This window comes from Microcaecilia unicolor, chromosome 7 (assembly GCF_901765095.1).
Source record: "Microcaecilia unicolor chromosome 7, aMicUni1.1, whole genome shotgun sequence".
NCBI classification, from domain to species: Eukaryota; Metazoa; Chordata; class Amphibia; order Gymnophiona; family Siphonopidae; genus Microcaecilia; species Microcaecilia unicolor.
Window position 1 is genome coordinate 4,062,396 of NC_044037.1, and position 13,920 is coordinate 4,076,315.

Here is a 13,920-nt window from a genome sequence, read left to right on the forward strand (position 1 = left end):
AAATCAAGCACTGGCCTAAAATCTTCCTCTGGAATCTGCCTCCTGGAACTTGCAGCTCTCCAGCTCTAACCACTGAGGCACTCCACTCAAAGTATATGCTTGCTTAGTCCCATGCTCACTCACAAACTATTACTGCCATCATACTTATAAGCTAGGCTCTGCATTTTCTTTTCCCTGCTGCTTCTACAGAGATGAAACATGGAGGGAAGACCATGAATGAAAATTTTTTTTTTTTTTTTTTGGGGGGGGGGGGGGGGGGGTAAGAAAAGTAATGGGGCTCATGGTAGGGGGCCAACAAAGGTATGTTTGCCCAGAGCCCAATATTAATCTGTCCATGCCCATACAATAATTTAGCATGTTAGATTTGGTAACAGTGATGAGGGAAGTGCATTAATACTGCACCTTCAAGTCACAAGAGGTAGAGTCTCCCACCCATGATCCTACCATTAGGGAATGTAAAGCAATATCAGTTTAAATCATGATGGAAAGGCAAGTTCTGCAAGATTTCCAGGATCCTGTCTATCCCTTATGTTTGAAACTGCTCAAGTACTGCACCACCTCCATGGCAGAACCCAGACGGAGGGCTCCCACATGCCTTAGAGGGAACACTGTATAAAAATAGTGGTCTCATTTTGCCCAGATATAATAATCTGCTTGTTTATGATGCAGACGGGTAAGTATTTTCTAATGTGTGTGTACCCAACTTCCATTATCATCTTGAAACAGATAAAGGAGGAGATGTTAGACGTCACTGAGATGGCATCTTTTTGTAAGTAGATATTTTCATTGACTGCTCAAATTCTGCTTTGGTTTTATATTTAGAAGAATCATGTACAATCCCATATCTAAGGAACTTGCATATGAGATCTTGGTGCTAGGCTGACAGTCACAGCTTGGTTGCTTAAGGGTTCTCAAAATTTATTTCTGGTGTCATCAAAACAGTCACCAACCCTTACTGGTGGCCACATTGACAGTTTTTTTTTCCATAAATTACACACTTATCCTTAGATGACTTCTTAATCTTTTGATGCTGTAAAACGACATTTGTTGGTGGCCAGAAATGGGAAATACTGGCTGCTCCAACATTCTGCATTTAGGCAGAAAATAGTTAAACCACACTAGCTTTTAAGGATAAGGTTACAAATAAACCCTACTCTCATTGAATAAAGTTGCTGCTAGCTCATCCTGATCTATACCTTCCCCAATTTATCTTTGCCCAGGGCAGATGTCAGCGAAGAGATCTTGGGATGAGAACCTACTCTAGGATTCTCATAACCAAATACAATATAATTCAAGAGAGCTTTTGCTTATTTCTGCCTTTCCCTAGGCAATATCATACTAGTGCAATATATAATCCACTGAACAGGTAGCACAAGTCTTTGGTAGGGCACCAGAGTGCAAGTGAACATCACTGCAGTAAGGCACAAAACATACACAAGACCAAAAAATGATCCTTTCTTCCCCAGACTGAGTGCTTTTTGATCTTCTCTACCTTGCCACATTCACTTATGAAGGTCTCTACAAAGCGTAGGAGTCCTTTCTTATGGTAAATGTCAAATCCACAGAAGATACTGCAGAATTTTCAGAGAATGATCAGTTTTCTATGTTTAGATTACAAAAACCCTCCAATATGGATACTGTATATGAATTGGCAGCACTGTGTGGTCTGTGGGAGTTCACCTTTTTCTTATATCTCCTCCTGTTATTAGGATCCTGGTGCATCGCCCAGTCTTATGGCTCCAAAGAATGTTGTATGTTTGCTCATGTTGATGGAGATGTCGGCATGGACCATCTTCACCGCAATTTTCTGTTTAGCTTTCAGGAGGCAGACACCAGCTGTGTAGCAAGTGTTGAAGTTTGTCTTGCCAGTCTCTATGCTGCGGGTACACTGCAGAAAGGGTTTCTCATCTACGACCACCTCATAGCTTGCAAAATCTGTGAAGTTGATATAGTATACCTGGCAAAAAAGAGGTAATGTTAGGAAGATATAGCAGTTTTCTTGGGTGTGTAAGCACATACAGTCTAACTGCCTCTCACATACACTTCTGTACCAACTCAAGAGGCACTGCACAGATCATAAGTATTGTCAGCTCCTGGAAATGCTAAATAAACAAAAACTTAGAAGCACCTCTGTTGTTCAAAGTGTTTTGATTGGTAGGTCAACTCTAATCACAGTCCTTTACTTACTTGAGAATCTTGTTTATTCATATATATAAATAGCTGGGATTTGCATTCTCCTGCTTTCTTCCATGGTTAAAACCTCATCCATTCTCCAATACCTTCTTATTTGGACAACTGCACCCTGCCCTCTGCATATGATTGTGCCACACATTTGAAAGCTCTCACTCTCCCACTTCTCTCATTCATTACAGCCTCAACGTCAGTGCATTGATCCTGATTACTACTGCTTTCATGAGTGATAAATCCTAAAAGAAAAGCCAAATGGCCAAACGAGTGGGGAGAAATCTCAGTATACCTTCCTGCACACCGCTTCTCCTTGCCCCATCACTTTCCCCTGCATGTACAAGTAGTTGTACTCTGAAGTTTGTGTCCATATTTTTAGCTAGAGGGGAAGGCAACATTCAGCCCAGAGAATTTACCCACACTGTCTCCACTTTATCTTTCAGAGGCTCCAAAGAAAAACAAATATTTCACGTTGCTTTTTCATTTGCAAATCAATCCTACACTTGAATCTTTCCAGATTTAACCCTGGATGCACCATCTCGAAAATCTCAATATTTGGGATGGTTCATCCTTGGAATCTCTGCCTCTGGCCTACTCACCATGCTACTCCTTTGAAAGACATATAGAACACAGCAGCAAGAATTAGTCATGCTCTTTCCCTATAAAACAGTCACTGCTAGTCTTCTGCCTCAGTCGCCTAACTTGACCCTCATCTACTTTTACATTAAATTCAAGATTCTTCACCCCTCTTTCATATCTTACATTCTTTGTCTTCCTACATTTTAGACTGGGGTGGAGTGCCTCCAGTAGGAGGAATCAAACATACCCCCCCCCCAGCAACTCATATAAACTGTACATTCCTCTCTGAATCTGTCCTTTTAAAGGCATAGTGGTTTACAGGCCACCACAAGATACACTATTAGATCATATTATCTTAGACCAGACTATGTATCCACTCTCTCCTGTGATTAAGATCTTAGGACATAGTGGAAAGATTTAATGAATTCTTTGCTTCGGTCTTTATGGAAGATAATGTAAGAGATCTACCTGTACCAGAAATGTTTTTCAGTGTGACGATGTGGGAGAGCTGAAAGAAATCTGGTGAACTTGGAAGATGTACTGAGCCAAACCGACAAGTTAAAGAGTTGATATAATCACCTAGACCGATTGTATACACCCCAGGTTATTGAAATATTCAAACATGAAAGAGCTGATCTGCTGCTAATGATTATGTAACCTGTCATTAAATGTGACGCTGATTTTTAATAAAGGGCTCCAGGGTGATCCAGGAAATTACAGAGCGGTAAGCTTGACTTCAACACTGGGCATAACAGTGGAAATGATTATAAAAAAATAAAATTATGGAACACACTGCAAGAAGGTAGTAGTCAAGGCTTGTCAAAAGAGTGGGGAAAAAGCCTACTACGAATCCAGAAGGCATTGAGAGCACAAGCTGAAAACACAGAGTGGTGCTGCCTTAATGGAACAAGAGCCTGCACTTCAAGAGATTTCCTTAGAGGGCGAGTTCCGGTGGAAACAGCCCTTAGGAATAAGACTCCTACCAAGGGAAGGTTGATGGGGAAAGCCTACCCATTTTGACAGCAGAGAGAGTACAAAGGGACATATGCTAATTCCCATCTGGGAAAACCATACTTAAGATCCTCACTGAAGGGGGTGGGGCATGGCCATTCTCAGCCAGCTGAAAGCATGTGAGCATAGAAATGTCATGGAATAGGAGGCAATGTCCTTCTGAGGATTAAGAATTGGTTACTGGGCAGAAAACAGTGGGTAGGGTTTAAACGGCCATTTTTCTCAATGGAGGAGATGACTAGTGGAGTGCCACAGGGATCTGTATTGGGATTGGTGGCTTTTTAACATTTATAAATGATCAAAAAATCAAACTAGTGAGGTGATTAAATTGCAGATGACATGAAACTATTCAAAGTTGTCAAAACGCATGCAGATTATAAAAAATTGCAGGAAGACCTTAGTAAAATGGAAGAGTGGGCATCCAAATGAGATGAAATTTAATGTATTATTATTAGCAGCATTTGTATAGCGCTATCAGACGCATGCAGCGCTGAACACCTGATACAAAGAGCCAGTCCCTGCTCAAAAGAGCTTACAATCTAAATAATACAGACTGACAAGACAGTTACGGGTGAGGAAAGTAATGGGTGAGAAGGGAGGAAGGGACAAGGGGAGGGCAATTGTGGCTAGGAGCTAAAAGCAGCAGTGAAAAGGTGGGTTTTCAGCATAGATTTGAAAACAGGTAGAGATGGAGCTAGACGTATAGGTTCAGGAAGTCTATTCCAGGCATAAGGTGCCGCGACAGAAAGGAGCGAAGCCTGGAGTTAGCAGTGGAGGAGAAGGAGGACGACAAGAGAGACTTGTCCAGTGAGCGGAGTTCATGGGGAGGAATGTAGGGAGAGATGAGAGCGGAGAGGTAATGGGGGGCTGCAGAGTGGATGCATTTAAAGGTCATTACGAGAGTTTAAACTGAATGCGGAAGCGGACAGGGAGGCCAGTGAAGTGACTTGAGGAGCGGGCTAGTGTGGGTATAACGATTCTGGCGGAAAACAAGTCGTGCCGCAGAATTTTGGACAGATTGGAGAGGAGAGAGATGGCTGATCGGAAGACCAGTGAGAAGTAAATTGCAATAGTCCAAGCGAAAGGCGACAAGGATGTGGATAAGGGTCTAGGAGCGTATTCAGAAAGGAAGGGGCGAATTTTGCTAATATCGTAGAATAAGAAGCGATAGGTTTTGGCGATCTGTTGAATATGGGCAGAGAATGTAGACAAATGCAAAGTGATGCACATTGGGAAGAATAATCCAAAATCATAGTTATCTGATGCTATGGTCTACTTTGAGGCATATTTTCAAAGCACTTTGGGAGGCTAAGTTCCATAGGTTTCTATGGAACTTTGGGAGGCTAAGTGCTTTGAAAATGACCCTCCATAGGAGTCAGCATTCAAGAAAGACCTAGGATTCACTGTAGAGAATACGCTGAAGTCTTCTGCCCAGTGTGCAGCAGTGGTCAAAAAAAGCAAACAGGATGCTAGGAATTATTAGGAAAGAGATACAAAGTAAGACCTAAAATATTAGAATGCCTCTGTTTCGCTCCATGGTGCGAGCTCACCTTGAGTATTGAGAGTTCAATTCTGGTTCCTGCATCTCAAAAAAGATATAGCAGAATTAGAAAAGTTCAAATAACAGTGACCAAAATGATACTCCTGTATGAGGAAAGGCTAAAGAGGTTAGGGCTCTTCAGCCTGGAAAAGAGACGGCTGAGGGAAGATATGATTGAGATCTACAAAATCCTGAGTGGTGAACAGCAGGTGGAGAAAGTAGAAAGACCAGAGGACACAATGAAATTGTATGGAAATACTTTAAAAACAAATAGGAGGAAAAGCGAAGATACCTACCTGTAGCAGGTATTCTTCGAGGACAGCAGGCTGATTGTTCTCACATGTGGGTCGGCGTCCAGGCCGGCCCCAGGAACGGAGATTTTCAAGCAAAATCTTCAAAGTGTTTGCGACAGTCCGTAGAACGCGGGGCGGACGCATTGCGCAGCCATCTTCCTTCCCGCCCGCCCGCCCACGCGCGTCCGTTCCCGCCTCAGTTAAATGAAAAGCAAATAAGGAGAACAAAACAACTCCAAAGGGGAGGAAGGCGGGTTGGTGAGAACAATCAGCCTGCTGTCCTCGGAGAATACCTGCAACAGGTAAGTATCTTCGCTTTCTCCAAGGACAAGCAGGCTGCTTGTTCTCACATGTGGGGTATCCCTAGCCCCCAGGCTCACTCAAAACAACAAAGAAGGTCAATTGGGCCTCGCAACGGCGAGGACATAACTGAGATTGACCTACGAAGCAACAGCTGAGAGTGAAGCCTGGAACAGAACAAAAATGGGCCTAGGAGGGGTGGAGTTGAATTCTAGACCCCAAACAGATTCTGCAGCCACCGATTGCCCGAACTGACTGTTGCGTCGGTATCCTGCTGAAGGCAGTAATGAGATGTGAAGTGTGGACAGATGACCACATCGCAGCCTTGCAATCTCTTCATAGTGGTTGACTTCAAGTGGGCCACTGACGCCGCCATGGCTCTAACACTATAAGCCGTGACATGATCCTCAAGAGCCAGCCCAGCCTGGGCGTAAGTGAAGGAAATGCAATTTGCTAGCCAATTGGAGATGGTGCGTTTCCCGACAGCGACCCCCTTCCTATTGGGGTCGAAAGAAACAAACAATTGGGCGGACTGTCTGTGGGGCTGTGTCCGCTCCAGATAGAAGGCCAACGCTCGCTTGCAGTCCAATGTGTGCAACTGACGTTCAGCAGGGTGGGTATGCGGTCTGGGAAAGAATGTTGGCAAGGCGATTGACTGGTTAAGATGGAACTCTGACACCACCTTTGGCAGGAACTTAGGATGAGTGCGGAGGACTACTCTGTTATGATGAAATTTAGTATACGGAGCATGGGCTACCAGGGCTTGAAGCTCTGACTCTACGAGCTGAACTAACTGCCACCAAGAAAATGACCTTCCAGGTCAAGTACTTCAGATGGCATGATTCAGTGGCTCAAAAGGAGGTTTCATCAGCTGGGCTGAGGACGACGTTGAGATCCCATGACACTGCAGGAGGCTTGACAGGAGGCCTTTGACAAAAGCAAGCCTCTCATGAATGGAACCGACTAAAGGCTCTCCAGAGATGACTTTACCCTCTACACGATAATGGTAAGCACTAATTGCACTAAGGTGAATCCTTACTGAGTTGGTCTTGAGACCAGACTCTGAAATGTAGAAGGTATTCAAGCAGGTTCTGTGCAGGACAAGAACGAGGTTCTAGGGCCTTGCTCTCACACCAAACGACAAACCTCCTCCACTTGAAAAAGTAACTCTTTTAGTGGAATCCTTTCTAGAGGCAAGACACGGGAGACTCCCTCAGACAGACCCAATGAAGCAAAATCTACGCCCTCAACATCCAGGCCGTGAGAGCCAGAGACTGAAGGTTGGGGGTGCAGAAGCGCTCCATCGTTCTGCGAAATGAGAGTCGGAAAACACTCCAATCTCCAGGGTTCTTCGGAGGACAACTCCAGAAGGAACCAGATCTGACAGGGCCAAAAGGGCGCGAGCAGAATCATGGTGCCGCCGTCTTGCTTGAGCTTCAGTAAGGTCTTCCCCACCAAAGGTATGGGCGGATAAGCGTACAGGAGGCCCGTCCCCCAATGGAGGAGAAAGGCATCCGACGCCAGTCTGCCGTGTGCCTGAAGTCTGGAACAGAACTGAGGCAGCTTGTGATTGGTCTGGGAGGCGAAAAGGTGTACTGAGGGAGTGCCCCACTCTCGGAAGATCTTGCGTACCACTCTGGAATGGAGCGACCACTCGTGTGGTTGCATGAGTCTGCTCAGCCTGTCGGCCAGACTGTTTGTTATATGCCTGCCAGGTATGTGGCTTGGAGAAGCATGCCATACTGGCGTGCCCAACACCACATCCTGACGGCTTCCTGACAGAGATCCGGTGCTCCCCTGCTTGTTGATGTAATACATTGCAACCTGATTGTCTGTCCGAATTTGGATAATTTGGTAGGACAGCCGATCCCTGAAGGCCTTCAGTGCGTTCCAGACCGCTCGGAGCTCCAGGAGGTTGATCTGAAGATCTTGTTCCTGGGGGGACCACACCCCCTGGGTGTGGAACCCATCGACAAGAGCTCCCCACTCCAGGCGAGATGCATCCGTCGTCAGCACTTTTGTGGGCTGAGGAATTTGGAATGGGCATCCCAAGGTCAAACTGGTCCGAATTGTTCACCAGTGCAGCTAATTGCAACAACTGATGGACTGGCGGATGACATCTTCTAGATTCCCGGTAGCTTGGCACCACTGGGAACCTAGGGTCCATTCAGCTGATCTCATGTGAAGACGAGCCATGGGAGTCACATGGACTGTAGAGGCCATATGGCCCAGGAGTCTCAACATCTGCCGAGCTGTGATCTACTGGGACGCTCTGGTCTGGGAAGCGAGGGACAGAAGATTCTGAGCTCTCGCCTCGGGAAGATAGGCCTGAGCCGTCTGTGAATTCAGCAGAGCTCCTATGAATTCCAGAGATTGTACTGGCTGGGGATGGGTCTTCGGGTAATTTATCACAAACCCCAGCAGCTCCAGAAGTTGAATAGTGCACTGCATGGACTGAAGGGATCCTGCCTCTGAGGTGCTCTTCACCAGCCAATCGTCGAGATACGGGAACACGTGCACCCCCAGCTTGCGTAGGTACGCCGCAACCACCACGAGACACTTCGTGAACACCCGTGGTGCAGAGGCGAGCCCAAAGGGCAGCACACAATACTGAAGTGATGTGTCCCCAGACGGAGTCAGAGATACTGTCCTGTGAGCTGGCAGTATTGGGATGTGAGTATAAGCATCCTTTAAATCCAGGGAACATAGCCAATCGTCTTCTGAATAATGGGTAGAAGGTGCCCAAGAAAAGCATCCTGAACTGTTTCTCGCACCCAGATACTTGTTCAGGCCTCTCAGGTCTAGGATGGGGCGCATCCCCCCCGTTTTCTTCTCACAAGGAAGTACCTGGAATAGAATCCCTGCCCTTCCTGCCAGGGTGGCATGGACTCGACACATTGGCACTGAGAAGGGCGGAGAGTTCCTCTGCAAGTACCTGCTTGTGATGGGAGCTGAAGGATTGAGCTACCAGTGGACAATTTGGTGGGGTGGAGACCAAATTCAGGGTGTATCCGCACCGCACTATTTGGAGACCCACTGGTTGGAGGTTATGAGAGGCAATCGTTGGTGAAAAACTTTCAACCTCCCCCCGAACGGCAGGCCATCCGGCACGGCTTCTTGATGGCGGGCTATGTTCCATGGATCCAGTCAAAAGTTCGTCCCCTGCTTTTGCTGTGGAGGCGCAGGGGGGCTGCTTAGGCGCATGCTGTTGACGGGAACGAGCGTGCTGGGACTGTTCCTGTGCCTGAGGAGGCCTTTGGGCCGGCTGGGTGTACCTACGCTTGCTGTAGGCGTAGGGTGCAGCCTGCCGGGCCCGGGAAAAAACGTCCACCTGCGGAGGTGGATGCTGAAGGCGCCGGTGGGAGAGCTTGTCGAGAGCTGTCTCCCGCTGGTGTAGTTGGTCCACCAACTGCTCGACCTTCTCGCCAAAAATGTTATCCCCCGGCAAGGGACATCCGCCAGCCGCTGCTGGGTGCGGTTGTCCAGGTCAGAGGCACGCAGCCAGGAGAGTCTGCGCATCACTATACCTTGGGCCGCAGCTCTGGATGTCACATCACAGGTGTCATAGATACCCCTAGACAGGAATTTTCTGCATGCCTTCAGCTGCCTGACCACCTCCTGAAAGGGCCTGGACTGCTCCGGGGGGAGCTTGTCAACCAGGTCCGCCAATTGCCGCACATTGTTCCGCATGTGGATGCTCGTGTAGAGCTGGTATGATTGTATTCTGGTCACGAGCATGGAAGATTGGTAGGCCTTCCTCCCAAACCAGTCCAGAGTGCGAGACTCCCACCCAGGGGGCGCCGAGGCGGTATCCCTCGAACTCCGTGCTCTCTTGAGAGCAGAGTCCACGACCGCTGAGCCATGAGGCAGTTTGAGGCCGCATCAACTCCGGGTCTGAGTGGATTCTGTATTGGGACTCCGCTTTCTTGGGAATGGTGGGATTAGATAATGGCTTCAACCAGTTCCGAAGCAGTGTCTCTTTGAGGACATTGTGCAATGGTACCATGGAAGACTCTCTAGGTGGTGATGGATAATCGAGGACTTCGAGCATCTCCGCCCTCGGTTCATCCTCAGTAACAACTGGGAAGGGAATGCTGACAGACATGTCCCGAACAAAAGAGGCGAAGGAGAGGCTCTCAGGGGGCGAGAACTTCCTCTCCGGTGAAGGTGTGGGGTCGGAGGGAAGGCCCATAGACTCCTCGGAGGAGAAATATCTGGGGTCCTCCTCCTCCCCCTACGAGGCCTCTTCCACGGTGTCGGACATGAGCTTTCTCAGCTCAGACCGCAACCGGGACCGTCTCGACTGCGAGGAACCACATCCTCGATGAGGGTGTCGAAAGGTGTTAAACTTGTACAGCGCTGCGTAACCCTGGCAGCGCTATAGAAATGCTAAGTAGTAGTAGGTGGACTCCCGCGCCGGCGAGTATGAAGCTCCCTCCATTGACTTCGACGGGGATTCCACCTGAGTGGCGATCGACACCGGTGCCACAAGCGGCGCTGGCGTCGAAGAGCTCATCACCGGACCAGAGCCCACCGGCGCCTCCATCAACGGCACTGAGGGCGCAAGCACCCCCGGTGCCGGCAAGGCCTGGCACATCAGCCCTTCCAGGATCCCCGGAAGGATGGCTCGGAGGCACTCGTCTAGGCCCGTTGTCGGGAGAGGCAAGGGGGCCGGTGCGAGCATCGGTGCTGGAAGCTGCCCGGGTCCAGGAGACGGTACACCGGGGTACCCGACGACCTGCGCATCGACACCTCTTCGATAGAGGGGGAGCGCTCCTCCCGGCGCTGCCGCTTCCTGGGGGTCGAGTCTTCTCTCGACGTCCTGGAGCTGCCAGTCCCATGCGCCGTGGGCGACCGATGATGGTGCTTCTTGGCAGCTTTCTTCCGATGTCAGTCATCGGCGCTCCGCGGCATAGACGAGGAAGAGGTGGAGTCTCCACGGCCTCTAGGGATCGGATCCGACAGGGTTCGGTCCCGATGGCCCTGAGCAGCGGGAGTGGCCGGGGCGGACTGCCCACGTGGCCGCTCACCGCCGCAGTCGCTGGCAGGTCGTTGGGCCAAGGGAAGCTGTGCTCCTGGGGTCAATGCCATACTCAGCGCCGAAGACGTCGACATCGGTACCGAAGACCCTGCCGTTGACACCGATGCCATCGAGGTCGACGGGCCGGCGCAAGTTCCAAAAAGACGGTCCCGAAGAACTTGCCTCGCCACCTGCGTCCGCTTCCGCAAGCCGAGACACAAGGTGCATGCCTTGGAATTATGCTCCGGGCTGAGGCACTGGAGGCACCAAGCGTGAGGATCGGTCTTGCGAGATCTGCCTGCCGCACCGACCACACTTTTTGAATCCGCTCGGGACCTTCGAGGACAACGACGGAAAAATCGTGTCGGCGAGATCAAAATCGTCGATGGTGGCGGTGAAAAGCACACCAGAAAAAGGAAAAAAGAAACGGCCGAGGCGACCCCGCAACTAAACTCGACGAGGGGAAGGAAAAAACAAACTTAAAAAAAATAAATAAATAAAGGGGCGCGGTGCAAACAACAAGAAAAAAGTGAAAGCGCGGACTAGGCCGCAAATCGGTTTTCCGGGGCTGACACGGAGAGGGACGAAGACGCGTCTCTCTCTCCAGCGCGGAAAGCAAAAAACTGAGCGGGAACGGTCACGCACGGGCGGGAAGACGGTCGCGCATGCACGGTGGGCGTGCCCTGCCTGCAGGACCTCCCGTGAGATTTTTTACTCCGGTTTGAGGGCTGCCGTGGACGTCAACCCAGTCGTGAGAACAAGCAGCTGCTTGTCCTCGGAGAAAAAGGTTTCATCCAGTTCCTCAGCAATGTCTCTTAAGGACATCATGCGAGGGGCAGTGGATGACTCTTTAGGTGGTGAAGGATATGTCCAGAAGCTCGAGCATCTCAGTCCTGGGGCTCATCCTCATTTACCACAGGGAAGGGAATGCCCCCAGACATTTCCCGGACAAAGGAGGAGAAGGAAGACGCTCCGGCGAAGGAGTGGGATCAGAGGAAGACCACAAGACCCTTGGAAGAGAAATATCTGGGGTCTTCCCTTCATCCCAGGAGGGCATCCTCCTCGGTACGGACAAGAGTTCACGAATTACAGTCCAAACCGGGACCGTCTCGACGCCGAGGAACCATGTCCTCGATGGCGATGTTGAGAGGTCGACTCCCATGCCGGTGGCGATGAAGCTCCCTTCATCGACGGGGAGTCAACCTGGGTGGCAGCCGAGGCCGATGCCGCAAGCGGTACTGTCGTCAGGGACCTCACCACAGGCACAGAGCCAGCCGCCGCTTTGATCGACGGTACCGAGGGCGCAAGCACCACCGGTACCGGGCGCTGCATCAGCCCTTCCAGAAGGCCTGGAAGAATGGCTCGGATGCTCTCCTCCAGAGTCACTGTAGAGGAATGCTGGGAGGCCGGCACCGGAGTCAGAATCTGCGAAGGTCTGGGAGGTGGTACCGGGCTGTCCGGAGATCGACACATTGACACCTCCTGGATGGAGGGTGAGCGGTTCTCCCGGCATCGACGCTTTCCGGGTGCTGAATCCCTTGACGCCCCAGAGCTCCTGGTACCGTGTCTCAAAGGAGACTGGTGCCAATGCTTCTTCGCCTTCGCTCGAAGCACGTCACTGGAATTCCTTGGTACCGACGAGGACGTGGAACCCACACGCCTCCTCGGGGTGGGGTCAGACATGGGTCGGTCCTGGGGGGCCTGCCCAGTAGGAGCCTTCGAGACAGGTGGAGGCCCACTCAACAGCTCACTACTCCCAGCTAAAGGTGAAGTCTGGACAGCCATTACCTGCGCTCCCGATATCGATGCCATCCCCGGTGCCGATATCGACGACGCCACCTCGGTACCGCTGTCGACGCCAAGGAACCAGTCGGAGCTCCAAAAAGACGGTCCCGAATAGGTCTTCTTGATGCCTGCTTTTTCAAGCTAAGCCACAATTTGCAGGCATCTGTGTGATGGTCGGGCCCAAGGCATTGTACACACCAGGAGTGTGGGTCAGTGCTCGAGATCGACCGCTGGCACCGAGCACACTTCTTGAAGCCGCTGGGAGGCTTCGAGGACATCAGCGGAAAAATCGTGGCGGCGAAATCAAACGGCTCGATCATGCCAACAAAGGGCACAAAAAAGGGAACCGCGGCCGGGCGGCCAAAAGGGCCGCCATGAAAAGCTAAAGTAAACTTACCAGGCAAAACTAAGAAAAAACGTTTTTTTTTTTGTAAGATAACTGGAAAAAAGAAGAAAAGGAGGAAAAAGGACGACCTAAAACAAAAAAGAAAGCGATAAACGTTGCGAAAGGGCGCCTAAGTTTTTCCTGGGACCTGTGACAGAGCGACCAACATGCAGCCTCTCTCTACCGTGGAAAAGAAAAAACTGAGGCGGGAACGGACGCACACGGGAAAATGGCCGTGCACGCACAGTGCGTCTGCCCTGCGTTCTACGGACTGTTGCAAAAACTTTGAAGATTTTGCTGGAAAATCTCAGTTTCCTGGGGCTGCCGTGGACGCCGACCCACATGTGAGAACAAGCAGCCTGCTTGTCCTTGGAGAATATTCTTTTCACTCAATGAACAGTTAAGCTCTGGAACTCATTGTCAGAGGATGTGGTAGCAGCGGTTAGAACATCTGGGTTAAAAAAAAAAAAAAAGATTTGGACATGTTCTTGGAGGAAAGGTCCATAGTCTGTTATTGAGATGGGCATGTGGGAAGTCACTGCTTGCCCTAGGATTGGTAGCATGGAATAGTGCTATTAATTGGGTTTCTGCCAGGTACTTGTGACCTGGATTGGCCACTGCTGGATGGATACTGGACTAGATGGACCATTGGTCTGACCTAGTATGGCTATTCTTATGAGTTTATTTACGTCAAATTATCTTTTGAGTTCTGCCTTAATGCCTTGGTTAAAAGTTCTTTTTTTCTTATGAGAAAGTTGAGGCATATCAGAAGTATTTTTGAATTTGAACAGGTTAGGCTATTAGTACAATCATTACTTATTTC

At 49.7% G+C, this 13,920-nt stretch overlaps 1 protein-coding gene across 1 annotated transcript in view; it reads right to left on the bottom strand.

The window, feature by feature from the left end:
- Positions 1–321: 321 nt before the first annotated feature.
- The window catches only part of EDA (ectodysplasin A), a 318,832-nt gene continuing 305,233 nt past the window's right edge, over positions 322–13,920 (bottom strand). The window contains exon 9 of the mRNA XM_030210396.1: positions 322–1,957. Coding sequence (XP_030066256.1) covers positions 1,706–1,957 — 252 coding nt within the window. The 3' untranslated portion in view covers positions 322–1,705. The remainder of the gene's footprint in view (positions 1,958–13,920) is intronic.